This window comes from Musca domestica, unplaced genomic scaffold (genome assembly GCF_030504385.1).
Source record: "Musca domestica strain aabys unplaced genomic scaffold, Musca_domestica.polishedcontigs.V.1.1 5, whole genome shotgun sequence".
In the NCBI taxonomy this organism is placed as follows: Eukaryota; Metazoa; Arthropoda; class Insecta; order Diptera; family Muscidae; genus Musca; species Musca domestica.
This window is the reverse complement of record NW_026712346.1, coordinates 23,868,100-23,893,962: the sequence shown is the minus strand read 5'-3', so window position 1 is coordinate 23,893,962 and position 25,863 is coordinate 23,868,100. Positions and strand designations below refer to the sequence as shown.

Below are 25,863 nucleotides of genomic sequence, written 5' to 3'. Positions count from 1 at the left end.
AATTTTAACGGATTTTATTTTTTTGGAAATTGCCAAATTTGTACCAGATGGTGGAGGGTATTCAAAGTTCGGCCCGTTTTTTTTTTTTTTTTTTTTTTTTTTGAGAGGGTGCTAATTGGTGCAAACTTTTTTTACAATACCCTAATACCGAAAATTTTACTCCAAATAACACACGGACGAAAACAAAAACTAGATTACACATTAACCCAATAGAAAATTTACAACCTTTAATAATATTTTTATACCCTCCACCATACTATGGAGGGTATATTAACTTTGTCATTCCGTTTGTAACTCCTCGAAATACTCATGTCAGACCCAACAAAGTATATATATTCTTGATCAGCGTACAATTCTAAGACGATTTAGCCATGTGTGTCTGTCTGTCTGTCCGTCTGTCCGTCTGTCTGTTGTAATCACGCTATCTTTCGAATAAATTGAGATAGAAGGCTAAAATTTTGCACACATGTTTATTTTTCCAGTAGGCAGGTTAAGTTCGTAAATGGGCCATGTAGGTCCACGTTTTCATATAGCCCCCATATAACGGTACCTCCCTATATTCGGTATTTTGATGATTTTAGGGACATTTTTCACCGGCATTGTTTCAAATTTGGTATTTGAAGTTCAAAATGGATACTACACCCTAAGACAGAAAATTGTCTGTGCAGGTCCACGTCTTCATATAGCCCCCATATAACGGTACCTCCCGTTATTCGGTATTTTGATGATTTTAACGACATTATTCACAGGAATTGTTTGAAAATTGGTATTTGAAGTTCAAAATGAATACTACACCCTAATATAGAAAATTGTCTGTGCAGGTCCACGTCTTCGTATAGCTCCCATATAACGATAACTCCCTATATTCGGTATTTTGATGATTTTAACGACTTTATTCACGGGAATTGTTTGAAAATTGGTATTTGAAGTTCGTATTGAATACTACAGTCTAAGATAGAAAATTGTCTGTGCAAGTCCATGTCTTCGTATAGCCCCCATATAACGGTACCTCCCCATATTCGGTATTTTGACGATTTTAGTTACAATACCCACCGAAATTGTTTGAAATGTGGTATTTGAAGTTCGTAATGGATGCTACAGCCTGTGACAGAAAATTGTCTATGCTGGTCCAGGTCTTTGCACAGCTCCAATTTAACGGCACCTACTATTTGATGATTTTAGCTACATTATTCACCGTTTATTTCAAGTTTCGAATTTGAATATGGTAATGCCTTATGACAAACAATGCCTATGTATGTCCACGTCGTATAGACCCCAATATAACGGCTATATTCGGTATTTTTAACAGAATTTTTTAGGGATTGTATTTTTTAAAATTTTCCAAATTCGTTTCAAATGGTGGAGGGTATTAAAAGTTCGGCCCGGCCGAACTTAGTGCTTTTTAACTTGTTATTTTTAATGATAATCTTAAATTAGATTCCTTTCCAAGTGTTTCCACTTTTTGTTGTTAATATATTGCAAACTGTTTTAGTCTGGCGCCAATAATAAATTAAGGTTCGGTGAAAATAAAATATCACATCTTTGACAACTCTGTATAAGGTTCTAAGTTGTAGCCAGATTGTAATTTTTTGTTTTGGAGGTTTTGAAAGTGTTGTGAACATAATTCCCTCAATTTGTTTATTCAATTGTCTAACTTCAAATAATGATTTTTTGCCTTAACAACATACCATCGGGCCCATAGTGCACTGGCTTCAACATCTAACGCACGTTCCGTGTTTTGCCTCACTGTCAAACATATTCAGTTTGGCCTATATACAACTAAGAATTGTCTTACTAACGAAAAACCCTTGCTATTGATTGAAATCCGAAAAAAGCGTGCTCAAAGAACGTTTGTAGCGAGCTTCTTCCATTTTGCGGCAAAGCCCATTTTGGCTCAATGGGTACGTATATAGGGAGAATTGTCGATTTTGGAGTTGAGATCAGCCTTTGCTAAGTCAACCAATGCATCCCGAAAAGCCACAATTTGGTGCAGTTTACGGGCTGATGGCATCATTGGACCGTACTTCTTTAAAGATGTTGCGAATTTTAATCAAATATAATCAATGATTTCCGGTACAAGATATCAGAAATATCCTAGAAATTTACCATGTTTTGTCAGCATCGATTTAGATTTGAATATAGCTCCCATTTTATGTAAATGTTACGCCCATAACAATGATTATTGGTAGGTGTTACAAATGGGATGACAAATTTAATATTCGAGGGTCTAGAAACTCAAAACTATTATGCGTTAACAATTCATTATTATGCATTTTTTGCCATGATGGTTTCTTCTCAAATTGCCCACATTTGCCGAAATTAGTATGAATAATATGGTTAACCTATAAAATATACTTGAAATCGGGTTGTACCCTTATACAAGGGTTATGACCCATATCATGGACTTTTAGGGCGATTTAAGATATTTTGAAGAATTTTTGGGAGGATATAAATCCTTTTCTTACTGAATTCCAATTCGCTCTACTATTTGCTCCTTTTACAGGGTGAGATAAAAAAACTGCAACAAAGTCAAACGCCATAATTTTTACATTTTTTTAATTTTATTGAATTTTTTAGAATAAGTTTAGATTTGTTCGAATTGGTCACATTTGACACGAATTATGGCCTTCAAGCGGCCAATAAAACCGTCACTGCTACCCGAATGTTGTTCTGAGATATTTGGCCCATTCCCGGGGAAGCGCTTGCTTGTGGTGATCGACACTTTGGTATTTTTTAATGCCAATGATGGTTTCTTCTCAAATTGCCCACATTTGCCGAAATTAGTATGAATAATATGGTTAACCTATAAAATATACTTGAAATCGGGTTGTACCCTTATACAAGGGTTATGACCCATATCATGGACTTTTAGGGCGATTTAAGATATTTTGAAGAATTTTTGGGAGGATATAAATCCTTTTCTTACTGAATTCCAATTTGCTCTACTATTTGCTCCTTTTACAGGGTGAGATAAAAAAACTGCAACAAAGTCAAACGCCATAATTTTTACATTTTTTTAATTTTATTGAATTTTTTAGAATAAGCTTAGATTTGTTCGAATTGGTCACATTTGACACGAATTATGGCCTTCAAGCGGCCAATAAAACCGTCACTGCTACCCGAATGTTGTTCTGAGGTATTTGGCCCATTCCCGGGGAAGCGCTTGCTTGTGGTGATCGACACTTTGGTATTTTTTAATGCCAACCTTTCTTTCCAAAATACTCCAGACACAATAGTCCAACGGATTGGAATCCGAAGATTTTGGTGACCATTGTGGCCACCTAATTTTGTAACCATGCTGAGTGCGATGGTGCTGAGTCCTGTTGGAATGTCCAAGGTCTGCGGCCAAAATGTTTGCGTGCCCAAGGCTTTAATATACCCTTCAGAATATTTTCGCGATAATATTCGGTATTTATTCTGATGCCACGGTCGATTTTTACGATTACGATTTTTACGGCTGTTATGGCGGCCCACACCATCACCATGACCGGTTCTTGAATTCTGGTGGTCAAGTGAAGGTGCACCTTTTCAGCTGACCTCTGTGGCAAGTAAACACGATAATTTTGTTTGTTTACAAACTACTGGACAATGAATGTTTTCTCATCGGAGAAAACAAAATTCGGCAGTTCACCACTTTCGGCCAAGCGAAGCAACTCTTTAGCTCTTTTGAGTCTATTTTCTTTCTGTTGCGGTGTAAGTTCTTGCAATTTTTGGAATTTCAATATCTTTACCCCGAGCTTATTTTTCAATATTTGCCGAATTGAATATTGCGATATGTTCACCTCACGAGCCATATTTCGGCCACTGCGACGAACGAGTGCCTTAGAAATGACAGCAGTCTAAAGTTGGTCACCCTGTATATATAGATATGTATATGTCGGAGCACCGATGAAGCTTTCAACTTGTTTCGGGTAATACTATACGATAAATTCGGACTGAATGAAACTTTGTGATGCGTTCTGCAGAACATGTATATTGTGGATGGTTATATGTCGGAATTTAACATATGTATACTGGTTTTTAATAATTAACACATACTGCAACACAATATTTAAATAATTTTTATGGAACATTTATGGGTTGAAAAACAATAATAATGATTTTATTATGTCTGACACAAGTTCGCACCATTAATGCATATTTTTTTAATAAAAACGCATATATAAAAAGTTATAAATGTTTGTCAGAACAAATTACACGCACTCGTCCCATTGAAATCACTTCAGTTTTTCCCCAACTGTAACCCCTTTTAAATCATCAGTAATTGACATATTAATTCCACTTCCTCTTAAGCATCAACAACAGGTGGTGATTTTGACATGAATTTCATGTTCAAATAAAAATCAAATAAATTTGTGATTATTTTAATTCAAGCTTTGCATTATATTTAACTAAGTATACATATATGTTTTCCGCTATACAAATAAAAAAAAAAACCTTCACCAAATTATCCCCTTGGTGCACCACAGTTCCAATGGCTTTCTTAAAATCGTTGAATGACAGATGTTTTGATTTGTAGCAAATTGTGTATTTAAACCAATAACAGAAATCTTATGTAAATCATGAAATTGGCTGGAATCACGTATAACAGCTCCCCCGCTAAAGTACTTATGTGAGAATGCCTTGCCTGCTGTCGTGCTGTTGATACTGCCTCTTTACATTTTTTACCGTACTGATACAAGACGTTCAAACAAAGGGCGGACAGACAAATACAGAAATACAAATCTTTACAAACAAATACATCATTCGAGTGTTAGGTATCAATGGTGTTTGTTGTTACATCTCTTCTTATTTAAATAAACGCAAATGCTGTTTTATTCCCAAAAAAAAAAAAAAAAATGAAATGTAAAAGTATTTGATTTGTTGTTGTTGCGTTCCGTCGTTCAAATGAATCCAATTAAAAAATATTGAGTCAACAAGTGAAAGATTTATGAGGCAATATTTGTATTTATGTTTATTTTTCGTTTTAAACTTAACAGCAACAAAATTTCAACCAATCAACCAAACGAAAGAAATTCACATCCCTTTTCGTATTGCCATATTCCGGTCAAAACTAAATATAGGACAATTTTTATGCGCAGCAACACACAACATTATAAATGGGGACATTTATTTGTGACCGACATTAGATATCTACATGGACGCATAGATTCATTGAAAGAAGTACACAGTATCACGTTCGGCGTTAATTGTAAAATTTGCAGTTATTCATGGATTTGGTCGAAATTTGTATGTGAAATCTTGGGAGAAAAAAATAATCATACGGCGGCAACCCTCGCATTACTGTTGAAAAATTCTTTATATGATTTTTATTTTTGAAATATTGATTGTATTGTTTGAATTAGCCATATAACTCAACTCAAACCAAAAACTGTAATAATTTGATTTTAAGGAAATCATCTTGAAAATGTTATTAATTGATTTAATAAAAGCCATATTGAGAATGTGTACATATGACATGCACACATATGTACATTGATATGTGTGCTTTTTTTATGTGCCTCCTTTAAAATTTCTGCTCATATTGACGGAATTATAAATTATGAGAATTATTTAAGTTTAAAATGCAGGAAATTATCATAAACAAATCAGTGTGAGTTTATAATCAATTGGTCATGAATTATATTTAAAATAATTTGGTGTATTCTTTCAAACAATTATAGAAAAAGTGCAAACTGTTGTACTATTCCTGTATTCGGGCAATATGAAATAAAGTGTGATTTAAAAAAGAAAGATCGGTTGGAATTTAAATACAGACGTAGTCAGGGGTTCCGTCCAAAAGTGTTCATTCTTGAGCCAAACAAATGAACTACGCACTTAATTCGATAAGAAATTCACCTAGACTTTGTTTACAAAATACACAGACAGATTTATGGGCGAATATACATAAACCGACATACAGAGCGATTATATGAAGATTCTGAAAATTGTCTTTGGAGCTATCTCATCTATCGTCACAAATACATAATACTCTGTGCTCAAATACATAATACTCTGTGCCACATTATGGCGTAGAATGTAATGAAACATTTTTATAACGACGTATATTCTCCCTAAGAACACGAAGCCACTTGATACAGCGCATACTTGAAAAATATGCCAAGCCAGTACTGTTGGAAGGATAAATAAAAAATATAAAGACAATTAAATCTTGTTGACGGACCTTAAAAACCTATTATTAATGAACCGACTTCAAAACAATTCCATGTTAAATCAGTTTGGTTAAACTACTGACACACAGGCCTGACACTATGCCCGCTTTCTGTCAGAAACAACCGACAAAAACTTGAGAGTAAAGCAAGTCGAAAATACCTACGAGTTAAGAGAAATCCAATTGAACTTGACTTCGTGTTCATTTCCGATTGTCTTTATTTGTTTAAGGAAATGATAATTTTGAGGTATATGTGCAATTATACCCTACACCACACTGTGTTAGGGTATTATGAGTTTGTGCATGAGGAAGGGAGAGGGAAGGGAGATAGTCCATTTTGATGACCTACATATAATCACATTTTGAGTCGATTTATGCATGTCCATCTGAAAAAAGTACAGCTCGCATACATTTTCCGATCGAGAAATTATTTGTTTGGGCCTAAGACAAATCCTATGAAAATTGGAAGCAATCGGTGAATATTTAAATATTGCCTCGTATTACATTAATGTTTGTCCCCCACGGCCGTAATATGAACTCGATAACAAAGATATCGAATACTGCTCAAAATAACTCTGTTAAATTATATCGAGTTCAGTATAGATTTGGATAAAGCCACCATATATAACTTTATCCAAATTCACGTTTATTGTACACCAATTCGTGAACATCAGCCCTAATATAGTGAATTTTTACACATTCGGCCGAATTCAGCCTAAAAAACCAGTTCAAATATAGCTATAGCTCCCATGTTTATGTTTCATCCGATTTTGTACTTCACAATCCTAAAATGCACTCGACAACAACGATATTTCTTGCCAGTTATGAGATACAACATACTTTTACTTTGGCCGAATTTTATAAATATACTTTATCCGATCCGATCCGATCCCAAATAGGATGGATTTTTGTGGAAATCGTTTTCGATATGACTATATCTCCGATAAATTCAAGCGTTCTCAAAGTCGTGAGATACAAATGCCCCCGTCAAATTTTGTGGATATCGATTCAGTTTGTAGTTTCTTTCGATTTCAAATGATACCTGCTCTAAAGCCAAATACACATTCAAAAACGTTAATTTTTGGTATGGCACAATTACAATTCTTTTGGTGTTAATATTCTGTCAAAACATATACACAGTTTGAATACGTGGATATTGTTTTGAATAAAAAAGAATAGAAAATAATTTGAAATTATTTCAAATTTAAAACTAACCGAAATGCATATTGTTCACGTTAACGGCAACAAAATGTATAATTTTGGATAAATAATCAATTTTAGGTGTGTCTGGTTACTTTTCCTGCAGGAATTGTCCAGCAACTTCTTTTTCTGAGAGAGTAGGTTACAAGGGTGGCTTGGAAACTTCTTAGTCTATCAATGAAAGAGAATAGTTAGTTTTTCAAAAATATTTTTAATTTTCAATATAATCTCCTGAAACTTCAATACACTTAGTACAACGCTTTTCCAGCAATTCTGTCTCTTGATTAAAATAGTTTTCCTCAAGGTCTTCAAAACAGTGGTTTACAACTGTTTTGAGGTAAAACGCTTTATTTGAGGTAAAACGCTTGTCAGCAAAGAATTTTTTTAGATTTGGGAACAAGTCACTGGAGAAAAACAGGAGAATAAGGTGGGTGGTCAAGCAACTCGTTAAAACAAATTGTTAAAACACCCTTGTGTGCTGGTGCATTGCCTTGATGAAAAATTATTTTTTTACGTTGTAAGGACGCTTTTCTCGAATTTGCCCATTTAATTGATCCAAAAGTTTGCAATAGTACTCTGAAGTTATTCTTTTACCCTTTTGCAGATAGTCAATCAATAAAATACCTTTGAAGTCCCAAAAAACCGTTGCCATAACCTTACCAGCCGATTGAATTGTTTTTGCCTTCTTTGGGACACTTCCTCCAGCTTCAGTCCATTGTTTGGATTGTTCTTTTGTCTCTGGAGTATAGTGGTGGATCCATGTCTGATCAACAGTTATGAAACGATTTTATTTCGCTTAAAACGATCCAAACAAATGTGAGAAATGTTCATTCTTATGCGTTGTTGATCGACTATTAACAAATGCGGCGCCCATCTTGCAGAAAGCTTTTTTATCTGTAGTTCTTCATGCAAACTTAAATGGACTCGATCATTTGAGATGCCCAGAGATGGATGTTTCCAAAACACTTAACTTTTCTGTTTATACCGCACTTTTTGTGCTAGGCTAAGTTTCCGAACTGCCCTCGTATAGCCTGCTTTAAATATATTTCATAAATAATAAACATAATATATTTATATTTTTCAGCACAGAAATATTCATTACTTTTACATTTAATATTGAAACATTATATGCATTTTTTATTTTCTTTCTTTATTTTTATAAGCTCCACCATAGTATGGAAGGTATATTAAGTATGTCATTCCGTTTGTAACACCTCGAAGTATACTTTTTAGACCTCACAAACTACATATATTCTTGATCAGCATAAAATTCTATGTCGATTTAGGCATGTCCTTCCGTCTGTGGAAATCACTCTAGCTTCCGAACTAATTAAATTAGGTTTATAAAATTTTACTCAAATGTAAATTATGTCTACAGGATTTTTGGTATTGAAAATGGGACATGTAGGTTCACGTTTTGGTATAGCCCCTACATAACGGTACCTCGTGATATTCGGTATTTTGATGATTTTAGCGACATTATTCACCGGAATTATTTCAAGTTTGGTATTTGATGTTCGTAATGGACACTACAGCCTATGACAGGAGATTGTCTGTACAGGTCCACGTCTTCGTACAGCCCCCATATAACGGTACCTCCCGATATTCGGTATTTTGATGATTTTAGCGACATCATTCACCGGAATTATTTCAAGTTTGGTATTTGATGTTCGTAATGGACGCTACAGCCTATGACAGGAGATTGTCTGTACAGGTCCACGTCTTCGTATAGTCCCCATATAACGGTACCTCCCGATATTATCCCCCATATAACGGTACACCCCGATATTCGGTGTATTATTGACTTTAGCTACATTATTCGCCGATTTTTTTTTCTAAGCTTCGCATTTGACGGTTGATTTTTAAAAATTTTTCTACCGAAAATTGTGGATATTTTACAAAAGCTTCGAGAGTTTCGAAAAAAAAAATTTGATTACTTGATGGAATAGATCAATTTTTGAATAATTTCGGATCACAAATAATTGATTATTAAACAATATATTCGGATCTCAGATCGGGGAACTACTCCATGGTTATAATTCTCAACATTTTAATATTTGATATAAGTCCTATTGTTCATTGTAATGTCTACAAATCAAAGGAATTTTCGATCTAGAGAGCTTCCCTGATACCTTAATTTAGTATAGTGATCTAAAATACAATTTTGGGAATGCCACTGGTTGTAAATTCGTGTCAGTGAACATAATCATTCGAGCTAAATAATTTTAAAACTATACTCTCCCGGCTTAGGCATTCATCCCGGGCTAAAATTATAAAAAAAATTGATACTTTGTTGGCATTTTTTAAGACGAAGAAGGTATGACTTTCCCTCCAGCTTGTACCACTTTGAATTAAAATTATAAAAACTTTTTTTGGGTTAGGATTCAAATTGATTCCAAGAATTGCATTTCTGTCCTACCTTCTCGCAAAATAAAAGCGAATAAAGTTAAGGAATCAGGTTGAATTCCAACTCAAAAATTTGGTTTTATAATTTTAGCCCCAAATTTATGGCAGATAGAAGTTTGAAGGGGTGAGGTCATAACTTCGGGGTAACATAATTTGTAAATTCGCCATTTCCAGAAGTAGTAGACTGAACTTTCAGAATAAGATTTTAAAAGCAATTTAAAAATGCACTCCCTTTGAGGGTTATGATGCGCACAGATCGACTACAACGATACATCTGATTGTATTAAAAATTCTTAGTTTATTTGTGACGTTTCTGATGATATTATGTAATGCGAATTCAAATCAACAATTTTCAACGTACCAAATTGATGCCAGATGGAGTGAAAGGGTTATCTTGCAATTCTACTGTATTCCACAATTACAGAAATTTAATTTGAAGTAAAATTGGACAATTTTTGCTTCTTAAACTAACAGAGTTAAGAAAAATTTTTTTTTCATCAAAATAGTAAACGTAAATGATTTTATAGAAATGTGCATACGCGTGTATTTATTAATTTATTTATTATTAATTATAAGTTATAGATATTGCAGCTCAAATCAAAAAATTCTAGAAACGGAATACAAGATATGGAATACATGGGAGGAAGAAACGTATTTTTTTCAACCAACGAAAGTGTATAATAGGTACATAAACAAAGGACATCAAGGGAATAAAACGACATACGACAATCGCCGTCGGGAAATCAAAATTACAAAAAAATTCAAGGTATCAACAACAATTGCTTGGCTTACACTACTACCAATGTTCGATGGCGGTTCAACACTTGACTGTTTTTTTTTTTTTTTTGGTTTATTTGTTCTGTGACGGAGAGAATATAAATGGGGAGCGAAAGGACCCCATCATTTAAGCAGAGAGAATTTTTGACTTTGCATTGTCATTTCCATGACAGAAAAAAACAGTCAGAACTCAATTCAATGAGCACTGGATGAACTTTTTTTACCGTTCTTATTATTTCAGTTATAAGAAAACGAGAGAGAAAGAGTAAATAAATGTTAAAAAAGAGACAGAAAATCTGCCCGCTGAAAGAGCGCAAGCGATTTAGTTTTGTTTTTATTGTTTTTGGAGGAGAAAACCAATACAGACTCTTCAGTGTTGTTTTTGTTTCTGTGAGACATCTGTTCGAACTGTCATAAATCTTAATTTCATGATGGAAAGAAATGAAAGCCAGCGACAGTCAGTCATAACGAAATTGAAACTAACTACAAAGTTCATACATACAGTCAGAAGTTATGTACATACTACGTGTAAATTAAAACATTGAATGTGTTCAAGAACCTGATCAACACGAAATTTAAGAAAATGCAATATACTAAATTGACGAATATGACAACATTTGATTGATTTGTAGAAGACATTTTCGAAAGCAATTTTATTAAATAAGGTATATACTAATTCTTTACTCTTGGCGAAGTAGCAGAATTAGCATTGCCACAATTATATACAAGAAAAAAAGAGAGGGCGAAAAATAAATTAGCTAGTTTTCTCTGTCTTTCCGTTGATAAATTAAATGAGCATCAGCTGTTAATACAACAGTCCATCAATGGCTCATCAAAATTGAAAAGTACAAACTCACTCTCACACCAATACTCACAACAAACCAAAACAACAACAGGGTACACGAGATATAATGAAACGAAATGAGACAAAGCATTTGGAGGGGAAACAGTACACACTCTCTTCTCTATAAAAATATTTGGTATTTGAAAAGAGAGCGCGAGCAAATGCCGCAGAATTTCAATGAAAAAATATTTTAAGAGAATACGAAATGTCGACGGCACACTGGCATTTGCAGTGGAAAAACTAAAAGGGGAAGAGACAAATAATATGGTCTCTTTTAAGAGAGTATTAATTTCTTATTGGAATATTGCAAGGGAAACGTGAGCAATTCGTATACTTTTTTAAAAATTCGAGAATTCGTTCAATGTGGTAAAATTAAGAGTTCACATGGCAGCTGTTTGCGAGATTTTAGTTTCCCAATAACCTTTAATACGTGAGATCATATTTGAAGCGGTTTTTTTTTTCAAAAATTAAATTTAAATGCCGCCGTAAACTGTGACTTTTCGTTTTAGTTGTTAAAAAATTACGAAATCTATTTTTAAAGGGCCGTTATAAATTTAAATTCCCTTCAAAGCTTTTTTCTCCTGTTGCAAGAAATTTAAAAAGAGCTGAGAAATGTAAACATATTGTCTGTAAAGAAATAATAAAGAGTGTCAAATATCGACGGAACTTCCTAGCGCGCGAGTAGCAAATTTGTCATATGCCCATGAATTTTCTGCTGAAGGAAAACTTTCATTCCAAAGTTAATTAACTGGATAAAATTGTTAAAGAGTGTCTTACAACAGCTAGCAACCCACAACGGCTGGTGCGGAGTTGGCGCAGTATCTACTGTCTTATATTCATGTAAAAATTCGAGTGTGAAGTTCATACATTTGGTTGGAAATCAGCAACGTGCTGATAATTTTGATGGACCCAACAAGCCTGACCGAAGCATTTGCCATTATTAGACATCACGCGTACGTTAAACAGAGCGGATGTGGTAGAAAACGGAAGACGGTAGCGATTTATAAAATTAAATTAAACCACAAAACGGCGTAAATGAAATACGAAATTTACCTATTTCGTGTTGGCAAATAAACAATTCGGAAGTTGCATTTAATAATAAATGCGAAAAAAAGAAAAGTAAGCACTTTGACTACTTTGTGGAAAAATTTAAAGAAGGTTAAGAAACAAGAGTGTTAAATAAGTACAGAATAATTTAACAATTTAAAAATAAAATTAAATGAAACATTTTTTAATAAAAAATTGGAACTGAATAAATTAAAAAGAATCCCCAAGTTTGATGGGTGACTCAATGTTTGCATAGTTTGTGCAGCATCTACAGATGAGTGAAGTCATATTGACGGTCGACGTTGCACGCATATCGCATACACACTCACACAAATAAACACCAGTGTCAAGTTAAAACCCGCATACTAAGCGCCAACACTTCATTACCTCCCCTTGCCAAAAGCAAAAAAAAAAACACAACGGATCTTTGAAAGAGCGTTTTTTACCTTTTGACGCCTTACTAATCTTGCAATTGAGAAGAAAAATCAGAGGCAAAAGTATGGTTAAATACGCGTGCTAAACTGTTACTCTTCAATTTCAATTGAAACCTGTCGAAAATCAAGAAAAGTTGCCAGAAAAAATCACAATTCCAAACCACCAACAAAAAAGAGGGGTCAATCAGCTGCCCAAACAACTCAAAAGAAGCAACACATTCGAAACAAGAATCGCACACACACACGAGCGCACCAATACACCGCAACACTACTCCATCGCCAGCTGCAGCAGCCGCAGTAACAGCAACAACACAAAGAAAGCCTTACACAAGAATTGACGAGAGCAGAGTACAAAGAAAGCATCATTCACTCTTATTGTCGCACGTCTCATCAAACTTCGTTCATTCGGTTTTTGAGACATCGTGTGCTCCACTCATCTTTATCATCATCTCATAGCGACCGTAGCAGCAGCGACAGCGGCATCACCATCGTCATCACACAAAACTTCGTTTTTGATGCGCCTTTCTTGTCACAAGAGTGAAAGAGGGGGAGCAAGTGTGTGTGAGAGTACAACTCTGTGTATGACGATTTTGTTGGCCTGAGTATTGTCAGTCAGTCAGTCTTCTTTCTTTCCGTTTGTTGTTATTGTGTGTTGAACCACACTATACAACACATATCATCGAACAATAACAACAAGTCAACACAGAGCGCGCACACACAACATCAACGTCAACATTGAAAGCAGCGCAGCCGACCAGCCAGCATTGAGTTTTCTGTGATTAAGTGACGACATTCGCTGTTTGACTCTCAAACGGTTAACGACGGTTATCTGGCCATAACGGAAATACGCCGCCACCGCGCCACACGCACAAAACAAGATTTGAGAAACGCCGAATTAAATCAAAAAAGAAATAGAATAAAAAATCCAAACAAACTCGCCAAGACTTGTGTGTTTTCTTTCACATTTCTGTTATTACCATTCAGTTCAGTGGACACCAACAGCTAGCAAGAATGCTGCTCGTAAGAACAAACAAAAAACGTGAACTTGTGTTGATGTGATAAAATAAATTATTTTTCTTTTGTTTCAAAATAAAAACAATGAATAAAAATTCATATCTAGTCAAATGCTACAAAACGTTGAGTTATTGGCAGAAATAAATTAACAAAAAAACCTGAGAGATGGCAAAATAAAATTACTTAAAATAAAATAAATAAAAATCCAAGACTGATTAAAATCCAAAAAGAAAACAAAAACGAGAATAACTAATTCAACAAATTTAACCCATTTATAAACCCTCGTCCCACAAACACACACAAACCTCAGCCAACCGACTTAAAACACTACAAAATTCGTTAACAAAGTATACGTAAAATGAAACAAAAATCAATACAAATTAATAATTAGAAATACCTATATTTAAATAATATCGTAATAAACTAAAGAAGAAAATTATTTATTAAGTTATTAAAACAAAAAGCAAAACAAAAAAGAAACCCCCCTTAAACGTAGAGTGCAAATTAAAATATTTTCCTAAAATAAAATAAAAAACAAATATTGCTCATATAAAAAAAAAACAAACAACAAAAATATTTGATGTAAACAAAAACCTTAAAAATACCTTTAATATTTAACCGAATGTATACGATTCATTGCAATTATTAATTAAATTAAAATACAAAAAAATAAAACAAATTTAAAAAATTAAATATTTTCTAAATTTAAAATCAAACAAAAATTTCTAAAAAAAAAATAAAAACAAAACAAACAACTACGATTAGTTCTATTAATAACATCCAACAACAATTATACGCGTACATAGTGCAAAACAAAAAAATAACAATAATTTATTAAATATTAAAAACCAACTAGAAAAAAACACTCAAAACAACATTAATAAATCTTCAGGAGCAAAACCATCATTCGACCACCTAGACCGTTGTATACACATACAATTTTAAATTTAAACCAAAAAAATATAAAATTTATGATTGTTTAAAAAATTATATTAAAAATAAAACAACAAATTTCTATAAAATTTTGAAATTTCCTTCAAATTTTGTGTGTTAATATTTTTGTTTTTGCCCAAAGTTTGAGTGAAGGCTAAAACATCAACAATCAGAACAAAAACAACAACAAATTCATTTCATCAACAACAACAAACATCTCAAAATGCTGCACGAAGCTTTAATGTTAGAAATCTATCGCCAAGCATTGAATGCGGGGTAAGTTGTTCGTTCCGAGATTTTCCTCTTCACCATTTCATATTTTTTTATTGGTTTTTTGTCAAAATAAATCAAAATTTTTGTTGATTTGATGTGTTTTTCTTATATATCCGAATAAGATTAGTAACGTCAATATTATTTTTTTTTTTGAATTGTTGTTGTTGTGGCTTTTGAAACATCATATAGGTATTAATAAATTAGCTGCTAAGTGGGGGAGACGTTTTGAGCAAAAAGAATTGTTTTTGTTTTTTCTTCGGTTCAGTTTGTTTGCCTTCAAAAAATATTTTCAGCAACATTGTTTTTTGTTATTTGGCTATTGATAGATAGTGGATCGTCATGTGCTATGGCGGTGGGCGTAAACGACAGAAAAAAATCTAAGCAAATTAAGGGACAGTTTTTTGATGAATTAAATTAAAGCAAACATAAGGTGATTAAGAAACTAAATCGTTGACATTATTAAAATCGGTTAAAAGAAACGGAACAACAAAAACATAATAAAATGTGTGATTTATGAATGAAAGCCTAATACACATACATACACATACACGTATTAAAATTTGTTAATAACGACCTCCAAGCGACCGACAATTATTGTCATTATAAATTCCTTTTATTTAAAATATTCTTCATTTCACTGTCAAACATCCATTAAACCGGAAAACATGTCTCGTCATATAGAAGTTTATCTGGAAAACTGATGTTTTGCATTAAAAACATAATTAATAAAAATTGTTCTGTGATATAGGTTATATCTCGGCTGAAGAGTTTTAGCAATGTTAAAGCAGTTTGTTGCCAATCATGGTATATAATTCACAATTTTATATCACTTAAATCCAATTATAAAATATCCGAAAACAAAAGAAATGTTTATAGACCTGCCCAACTCCCCATAAGTAATTAACAATTACTAGCACCAGAAAATACAAAAGGACAAATAGCAAGTTGCAAAAACCCTTGGCAATTGTTATGGATTCGACAGGCAAAGTCAATGCGATTTCATGTGATTGCATAGAAATCAAACCCTATGGCCTAGTAGAAATTCAAATGTGTCCAAAAAATAGTGCAAATCTCTGTTCCAAATATTGAATTGGCATCATGTGCGGCGTTTTGTAGAATTATTAATAAAAATAAATAGTTTTTTGGTCGTGCAGTTCTATTTTCCGCGATAACTTTACAAAATATGAAAAACACTTTGAAAGACATGCTGCTTGTTCGCTTTTTCTTTATTTCCAAATGTTGGCATTTCTGAACGACGTTGTTACTCATCCCGCAATCAAATGTTACTAGTTATTTCTTTTGAGCTTCTTAAATTTTAAAATCCAGTCGGAAGAGACAATCCGTTACCAAGAATCAACTTTCATTTATGAATGTTGCAAGTATATATTATATTCATAATTACAGATAGTTTGAAAGTCTAATTTTGAACAAATGCACAAATATTTTTTAAAAATAGAAATAGCCACCAACTTGGTGCTCGCAGAAGAATTTAATAAAAAATAATGTCGTCCTTCAAGGAGTTTAATAGATTTTACTCAGAGTTTGCATATAATGTTTAGTAGTCTTGCAACTGAATATAATATTGACTTAGAGGAAAGTGGAATAGTTCCATTTTAAATTCGCCACTACATGTTAAAAACAATTAACTCGAATTTCTAGCTTTCTGAAGTGTATTTTGAACTAGTGCAATAGTAACACAAATTAATTCAAATAACAACGTTTTTATCAAATGTTTGACGGTTATTTTCAATATAAAAGCTGAAAAATGGCGATGATGAAAGTAATACAATACATTGGAGTATTGTCGAATAATTTCGATATTTTAGCTGTTTTACCATTTTTTCTTACATTTCGCTTTTGTTTTTTCTAGCGTAGCCCCTAAAAATATAGAAAAACCCAGCTAATATATAATAATTTTTTACTATCCTAAAATCACTGGAATATGTTATCCCTCACTGTAATCAACAACTTCTAACAATAGTGTATTTCGTTGTTGCAAAATGGTCAGGCTTATCCCTTTATTGTTGTTTTTATAAAAACAACGTTTGTTTATTAGTGGAGAACGATGGTTATGTTTACCAGGGGGTAAGGCAGGGAATATCTACGTTTCGGAAAGAGCCACCAATCCTCATCAGTTCCCTTGTTGTTTGTCTGGGATATTCTCCCCAGAAGTTATTTTAAAAATAACTTCTATGACAAAAAACATTTTTTACCCAAGTGTCGAGATCGTAAGCTCAATAGAAGAGGAACCAAAGAATTAAATAAAACTAAAATTCTTTTGGAAAGTCTTCTAAATCTTACAACCGCACTTATAAACATTTACATCTTTCTCCACTTGTTATGCTTTCGTTCAACCTGAACGAAGTAGCATAACCATGTAAGTTGGTTTTGTCTGTTACAACAAAAACCCCTTCGTCTACCGTGCCTTGTCTATAAATAGAACAGTGTGGCTTGTTTGTTCGGGATACCGTAGTATTTTGTTGTTGCAAAATGGTCAGGCTTATCCCTTTATTGTTGTTTTTATAAAAACAACGTTTGTTTATTAGTGGAGAACGATGGTTATGTTTACCAGGGGGTAAGGCAGGGCATACCTAGGTTTCGGAAAGAGCCACCAATCCTCATCAGTTCCCTTGTTTTTTGTCTGAGATATTCTCCCCAGAAGTTATTTTAAAAATAACTTTTATGACAAAAAACATTTTTTACCCAAGTGACGAGATCGTAAGCTCGATTTCGATTTTTCATTAATTCGATTTGAATCAAGCACTACTTGTATGAAATAGGTGTATTTAATTAAACTATACATCTTCATTGAAATATTTTTCAAAATTTAAGTTTGATTGTATGAAATAGGCATATTCAACTAAAATATCAATCTTTATTAAAATATTTTTTTTTTAAATTTCAAGTCTGAATTAAAATTTGATAATTGCCTTCCATATAAAATATCAACCTAGTTAAAAAATATACATATTCAGCAAAACGAAACATCGAAATTATATCTAGGTCTTCTGTTCATCTAGTTCATAAGTGAGCGTGTTTTAGTGCAAGCCGCCAATTTCTCTTAGTTTTTTGTAAACAATTAACCAATTAATTTATGTTTGTTATTTATTAATTTATCTTAAAAATTAGCTTTAATAACCATTTTAGATAATATTTATAATACAACTTTTGATATAAATGATAAAATATAATGAAAAGTGCAATTTCTCATAAACAATATCTTTATATTATTTTGCTCAGCTCTGATTTAGTTCCTTTAATTTATTTTATGTGGCGCTTTTAAGTTACTGGATAAAAATTAAGTATGTTTTTTAATATTTTTTGACTGCACTTCAAAAAGAACTGAAAGAAACCCCCTTACCCTTTTTATTACAAAACAGTGTACAATTTAGATCGTATTTGAATATATAATTTTTGCAGTACCTATAAATATGTATTTGTTTAAGATTCCTAAAAAGAGCAAGATGTGCATATTGTTAACTCAAACTCTAACAATTGATTAATATTAGCATATAAATGTCGTGAATATTACTTCAATTAAACCATAATAGAGCAATTTATTGTCACAACTGGCGTAAATTCGATCATGAAACATAGTTCTTCAGTTCTTAAACTTATATTCCAAGTATCATTCCACATGAAAATGGGTCCAATTTAAACTATAATTTAAAGACTGTCGCATCATATGTTTATTACTTCTCACAGATATAAATAAAAAAAATTCAAACACGAGTCTTTTTGAAAACCTCTTCTTATCAACAGCATATATATGTCTGTCTATCTATTAATATTTCTTAAAATATATATTTTTTTCTTCACTTTGAAATTTCTAATAATTCAAATTAATGAAATGAAATTGTTTTTGTCATTTAATCGTTGCCTCTCCCCTCAACATCACCGAACACATATACGTACATACAATTGTTTTAATACCAAGGCACATTCGATAGGGACTGAGTGAGTGAGTGATATTTCATAAACAATCATTATTTATGCCATTCGTTTCATTCTAAACGAAATGACAGTTTTATTGCACAGTACTACAGTAAAGATCATGCATATTAGACTATAATTGATCTACAACCACCAAACGTCACTTTGAAACTGTGTTAGACGACAGCCACACCACCGTTGAAACTACAAATCGCCATATTTGATATGGAATCGGTGGATTGTTTGACACGGTGTTGCAGGGGTGCTACATTAATAATTATAGGGTTGTTAGACAGCATTTTTAAAAATTCCAGTTCCATTATAAGTTTTTCAGAAAAACTCACAACTAAATACATACATATTTTTGTTTTTTATTTCATTGACTTGCCACATTTAATTTATCTTTCTGATATAATTTATGTTTATTTGTTATTAAGCCTTATGGTATTGATGTTACTCTTAAACATATATGTATATTTTTGTATTTCATTCTGCTAGTGTTGACAATTTGGAAATTTTTCTATGCCCGTTTATCCATCTATCGACTCGAACACATATAAAATATACATCTATCCTTCATATATTCTACATCCATAAATTTTATTCTCTATGCTAAATGTCTGACAAGAATTGACTGTTTAGTATTTCGTTTTGCGTATGACCTTATAACCAATAAATTTATTAATAGTTTTAATATAAATTATTAAACTAAAAAAAAAAACAAAATCCATACACATTATTATTAGCCAATAGCAGTGATATTGACATATGATACTAATTTGCTATTGCAGCGAAAAATTTATGATTTATAGCCATGATATGATAGTGAATGAAATCAAAAGACATGCTGACATGGTTATATATCTATGTACATATACATATGTACAACAAAAATGTTGCTCGCCAACAACAGCAAATTTGTTGTACACAATCAAAGCAAAGAGGCGTTTTTCAATTGCACCCCACAGCTAAAATGTTTTATGTAAAAAACATTGAAAACGAATTGAGAACATATACAAATTATTTGCAAATGTGAAAATTTCATTAGCAACATTTCTTGATACACAAGCCCCATTGACATGGTGACAAATAATTTGTTAAGATAGACAGCCAACAATTGTCGGACTTTTAGTAGTGGCCATTAAAATACATACACATATGAGATTAAAATCGGACCTTAGGTACATTATGTTCACTTTAATTACTGAAAATATAATATATAATTATTGAATAAATAATATAACATAAATACATCAATAAAAACAATAATTAAGGCCATTTTTTGGAATTTATATTATTTGCACTATTTTAATTACTACAGATCTATTTTCTCTTAAGAAATATTAAGCATAAGGTATTTCTAAAATATTTGACCATAGATAAATATAGTTAAGATAGGACTGTCGGAAATATTTTAATGATTTTGAAGCCATTTTAATTCATTCAATTAATCAAATTGATATCGAAATTTGCATTCGCATTTCGCTACATTCATTCCAATATGAGTCATAACATTGAACTAGTCATCAATTTGATTGAAAACGACAGCTTGTTATTGAGTAATTTTATGGCTGGAAGTGTCTCCAACATTATTTTCCAATATTTGGTTCATTGAAAAGCAAAAACATCTCATGCCATTCATTGATCTAGACAATCTTTAAGGCATTTATCTCCATTGTTGAGCAATAATTTATTAAGTTGACAAGTACAGTGGGCAAAACCAAAAAATCAGAAACAATAATTAATATTTACAACCCAAAAATACATGACACTTTCTTGCTTTCTAAATCTTCTAAATCTTTCACCAGTATGCTTTGGGAATCTTTAACTTACTTATGTATATGCTCAACAGAGCAGAAGTATTATATTTTATACTATTTTAATCTCTTTTTCACATAAAATCAAAATATTCTCCCAAAATCTCAGTTAAAAGATGTGCACTAAAATACAAATTTTTAATAGAAATTCTAATAATATTTACGAAAAAATAGCTTTTCTTCTTTAAAAATGTCTCCATCATAAGTGCACTTTTATGCATAACAACTCTCAAACAAAAACATGCATGCCCTGTCACACCGTTCGTTGCCTTGTGTTACGTCTCGCACTCTCTTGGGTGCGAGAAAAATATGATGAAAACGAAGATTAATAAGAAAAAAAAAAAAATAATAATAATAATACAAACATACATAGCGATATGATTTTTTGCTTTATATCGTTGTCGTCTCGCTTGATTTGCATAACAAATAAAAACGTTGACATATTGTGAGCTATTTTTAAGATTAGTTGAAATCATTTAGTGGTGATAGAAAACATTTTTCAAAAGTTAATGGGATCTTACACACATACACACATCCTATACGTCGTACGTACATGTCACTATTTTTTCTGCCATTTAGTTATCATGTAGGTAGTTTGTTTTCATGTAGTGACAGTCGCTTATATTTAGTTCATAGTACGAGTAGGAGGCAATGTTTATCACATTCTCTTTATAATTTATTTTTCTATAGACACTGGGATTTATTACTAATTTAGTAATTTTGTTTAATTTTTTTTTTTACAGAGCTTTGCCAACCGCACGTCCGCGGTCCACCGAATCGGCCAATTCCAGTGAACGCTGTCCATCACATGAATCAAATTCCTCCGAGAATGGTAAAGATCATCGTGAAAATAACATAAACCAACCGCCAGCCGGTGTTCTACCCCTACCAACATCACCTGGCGCCTTCCCAGCCATTCCAAATCTTCCAGCCCAGCCACCTTCAATGGAAGCCTATTTACACATGGTGGCCGCTGCCGCACAGCAATATGGTTTTCCACTGGGTGCTGGCCCTCGTTTGCCATTGCCCATGCCATCAGAGGCTGCTGCCTTCAAACTACCACCTCAAGCTTCACCCACTGCTTCCAGTAATCATTCGGAAGCTCTAGATTTTCGTACGAATCCCTTTGCACGATCCGGCTCTGCGGGACCAGCCGCATCCGATGAGGAGGAGGAGGAGGAAGAGGAAGCTAACGACGGCAATAACCCCTTAGATCTGTCCTGTGGTACACGTAAACGTTCCGCTGAAGATGAAGCCGAGACGGATTCATCAGTAGGCCAGATACAGGTTAAGAAAATATTTAAGTCTGATAGCCCTCCTTTGGCACCAGCTCCTGCTGCCCAACCTGTTCCTCCCAACCCAATGATGCCAGGAGTCAATCCATATTTAGCTGCCGTGGCAGCTGCCAACATTTTTCGTTCAGGACAATTCCCTGATTGGAATGGCAAAAGTGATTTAGTTGTAGATCCCTTGGAGAAAATGTCTGATATTGTTAAGGGGCCGCGTAAGGAGAAAAATTCCCGCAGTACCGGAAATACACAAGCTAATGTGTCTCAACCAGTTACTCCTCAGCCACCAGTCGCTGCGCCCAGTAATACTGCCCCACCTCCGGCCAGTGAAGGAATTACCAAGACCAGACACAACATCTGGCAGTCACATTGGCAAAATAAGGGTGTGGCCAGTTCTGTATTCCGATGTGTCTGGTGCAAACAAAGCTTCCCCACATTGGAAGCGTTGACAACCCACATGAAAGACAGCAAGCATTGCGGTGTAAACGTTCCACCGTTTGGAAATTTGCCCACAGCCAATGAAAGACCTCCTCCGCCTAGCCAACCGCCACAGGGAGCAAATCACCTGAGACAACCTCACAACAAGGGCAACAACACGGGCCCGTCACAGGCTGCAAAAAATGCATTCCAATTCCGTGGGGATCCCCCGACCCCGCTGCCTCGTAAATTGGTACGCGGTCAAAATGTATGGCTGGGAAAGGGCGTTGAACAGGCCATGCAAATTCTCAAGTGCATGCGCTGCGGAGAGAGTTTCCGTTCTTTGAACGAAATGACCAAACATATGCAGGAAACTCAACATTACACCAATATCTTGTCTCAAGAACAAACGATCTCAATGAAGTCCACACCAAATGCAGCTTCAGGGGAGAACAAAGAAGGTCAAAGTTTGAGTTCCGAGGAAAGCCGCACACTTAGTGCCGTGCTTACATGCAAGGTGTGTGATAAGGCTTTCAACTCCCTGGGTGATCTAAGCAACCACATGGCTAAAAATAACCACTATGCCGAACCTCTAATGCAATCCATGGGTGGTGCCGCCGGTAATCGCAAAAGACCTGCACCCAAAAAGAGAGAAAAATCCTTGCCAGTTCGTAAGCTATTGGAAATGAAGGGTGCCCAAGATCAGTTGGAGCAAGAAATGGAAATGCAGAAAATGCAACGTCCCGGTATGGGTCCTGGGCCAGATAAAACGGAAGCTGCTCTGTTTGCCGAGCGCATGCGCCAATATATCTCAGGCATAAAACAAGATGAGTCTTCCAAGAATCTGATTTCTGCATCAAATGTACTTAACAAGGCCAAATCACCAGACTTAATTGAACCTAAAAATGGCGCAAATAAGAACAATACCGGGTCGTCTTCGGTTCTTAGTGCCATTGAACAAATGTTTACCACTAGTTTCGATACACCACCACGGCACGCCAGCTTGCCAGCCACCAGTCCTTCGAATTCGTCCACTAAAAATACCTCACCTGTGGCTTCCAATATATTGAAGCGTTTGGGCATCGATGAGAATGTTGATTACAACAAACCCTTAATAGATACATCCGATCCCTATTTCCAGCACTACCGTTACACTAGCAGTGAACGCAGTGCCAGCGAATGCAGTGCTGAAACTCATAATGATTCCAGAAAAATTGAAAATCCTACTCCAGAAAAATCTTTTGTCGAGGAAACAAATAACTCAACAGCTAGTAAAATGGACTGCGATGTAGAAGTCAAACGTGAGGTGTCCGCCGAGAAAATGGATACCGACGGTGCCACCAATCTGACCATTGACAATGTGCCAAAAATCAAGCAGGAAATCAAAGCTGAAATTGAGGATGAAATCAACAGTAATGAAGCGCGTGCTCAAAGTCCAAAAGAAAGATCGGCTGGTGATAGTGTTACTTCCAATGGAACTGATTATTCCACAAATAATAATAACAACAACAATAATAATAACACCAAAGATTGCCCAACACAGTCGCCCAAGATGGCTGCTAGTCCACAATCGCGTATTTTGCCACCTCGCAGTCCCACCGACAGCCACCGCTCTATGACACCCAAGTCTCCAGCCTCAAGCATCAAGTCGTACGATGGCGGCGAAAAGAAATATCCCAGTGACTCTCTCAACGCCCTCTCGTCTATGTTCGATTCTCTGGGCAGTACCACGAATTCATCGACCCTCAGCAGCCGGCCACAACCACAAAACACATCTTCATTGCTAAGTACCAAGCTTGATTCACCCGAGAATCTGACCACTTCCAATTCATTAGCCGCTTTACGCCAATTCTGCATTAAGAAAGAGAAAACCGCTTAAAAACGCTCTCCAACTTATTTCGTTTTTATTTTTCATTTCTATTATGGGAAACAGTGAGAAAAACATATTTTTTGTTTTTGCTATATTTCGTTGGCATCAAACGTCTCGCTCTCGGAGTCAGCCGCGAAATTATGATTTCTGTTTTTAACGAAGGGACAACGCTCTTTTAGCTGGCTGGGCGGAACCGGAACAAGCGTGCAACAAGTGAAACAAGACATGCCGTTTTTTAACGCCTCGATTTTGACTTATGATTTCCATGCAACTATGCAGATCACTACATCGTCTTTACATACATACATTTGCCGTTGTGCCGCTACAGATACTAGCGTAATGGGAAGCTCGCTTGCTTGCCTGCTTAAGGACCACTAAAGAGTGTTGATTATAATTTCGAGAGTAACCCAAAGCGATGTGGGAGAGTATGTGCGTGTAAAACTCTCTCAGCAGGGTAGAATTGCAACTCTGCGCCAAGGCGGCAATAAAAACAATGATGCTGCAACTCGTAAGCGTGCCACTTGAAGGGCAAACGAGAGTGATAATGTGCGAATTAAACAGAGTGGGATATATAGGCTACGAAAAAGTGTAGCAGAGTTAGCAAAAGACAGAGTCGTCAGCGACTAAGCGGATTATGCAGAAAAAAGACTGGAACTGAGACCCGTCTTAAAGTTTCTAAAGAAACATCATTGATAACGATGATGATAAACTGAAAAAATAAAATGTTGATGAAACATTCTGAGCCATATTTTACCAAATACCCCGATTAAGACATAAACTTAATTTTGGAGCAACGTAACTAAAAGGTAATTATTATTTTAAATTGTATTACCCTTTTATTGACTAGCTCATAATTAATTAATTTTAAAAGTATTTTTATTAAATAAATTCATTTTTTTTTCTTTTCTTTTTAGAAAATACTTGCCACAGTGTTCTACGTGTGCTCTATCATACCCTTTGAAAACTACATCATTTTTGGACTACGAATAGATGTCACTACAAATGTTATCTTGCCAATTTATGTGATAGAAACTCATGCCACAAATTGAAAATTCCCCAAACATCTTGCCAAACTTTTAATAATTGGATACCAACAACAACAACAACAAAAATAACCACATTTTTTGGACCTTAACTAATACAACATCATCCAAATTATAAACATCCAAATGAAACAGCCCTTTTCAGGGCTCCACTTTTTTGTTTAAAAAGAGATAAAGTGTTCTTTTGAACGTAAACCCATTTGAATTAATAATAAATATTCCTTTTTTCATTATTACAAAAATTAAGCGTATTGAGCGTGAAAATTGCACTTTTTATCCCCTACAACACAATATGTTGAGGATATTATAACGACATTTAGAATGGAGGTGGGGTTAGGGCCAGTATAAAAGCCTATTGTTTTTGGAGATGATCGTAAAATATTTGGGCGGTGAAATGGACCAAAAACGGAAAAAT

General features: G+C 34.2%; 1 protein-coding gene across 1 annotated transcript; it reads left to right on the top strand.

Moving 5' to 3' along the window:
* The first annotated feature begins 11,805 nt into the window (after window positions 1–11,805).
* Window positions 11,806–25,600, top strand: LOC101892445 (protein teashirt). The gene is made up of 3 exons (XM_011294315.3): window positions 11,806–15,082; window positions 21,573–25,211; window positions 25,320–25,600. Exons 1-2 carry the CDS (start codon window positions 15,030–15,032, stop codon window positions 24,412–24,414), a joined length of 2,895 nt encoding a protein of 964 aa, XP_011292617.1. The 5' UTR covers window positions 11,806–15,029; the 3' UTR covers window positions 24,415–25,211; window positions 25,320–25,600.
* The last annotated feature ends 263 nt before the right edge of the window (window positions 25,601–25,863 follow it).

Bases quoted from the DNA above. Each gene is read 5' to 3' on its own strand.
- LOC101892445 (XM_011294315.3), top strand. From the start codon at position 15,030: ATGCTGCACGAAGCTTTAATGTTAGAAATCTATCGCCAAGCATTGAAT. The intron at 15,083-21,572 runs GTAAGTTGTTCG...TTTTTTTTACAG, and splicing joins CGCCAAGCATTGAATGCGGG to AGCTTTGCCAACCGCACGTC.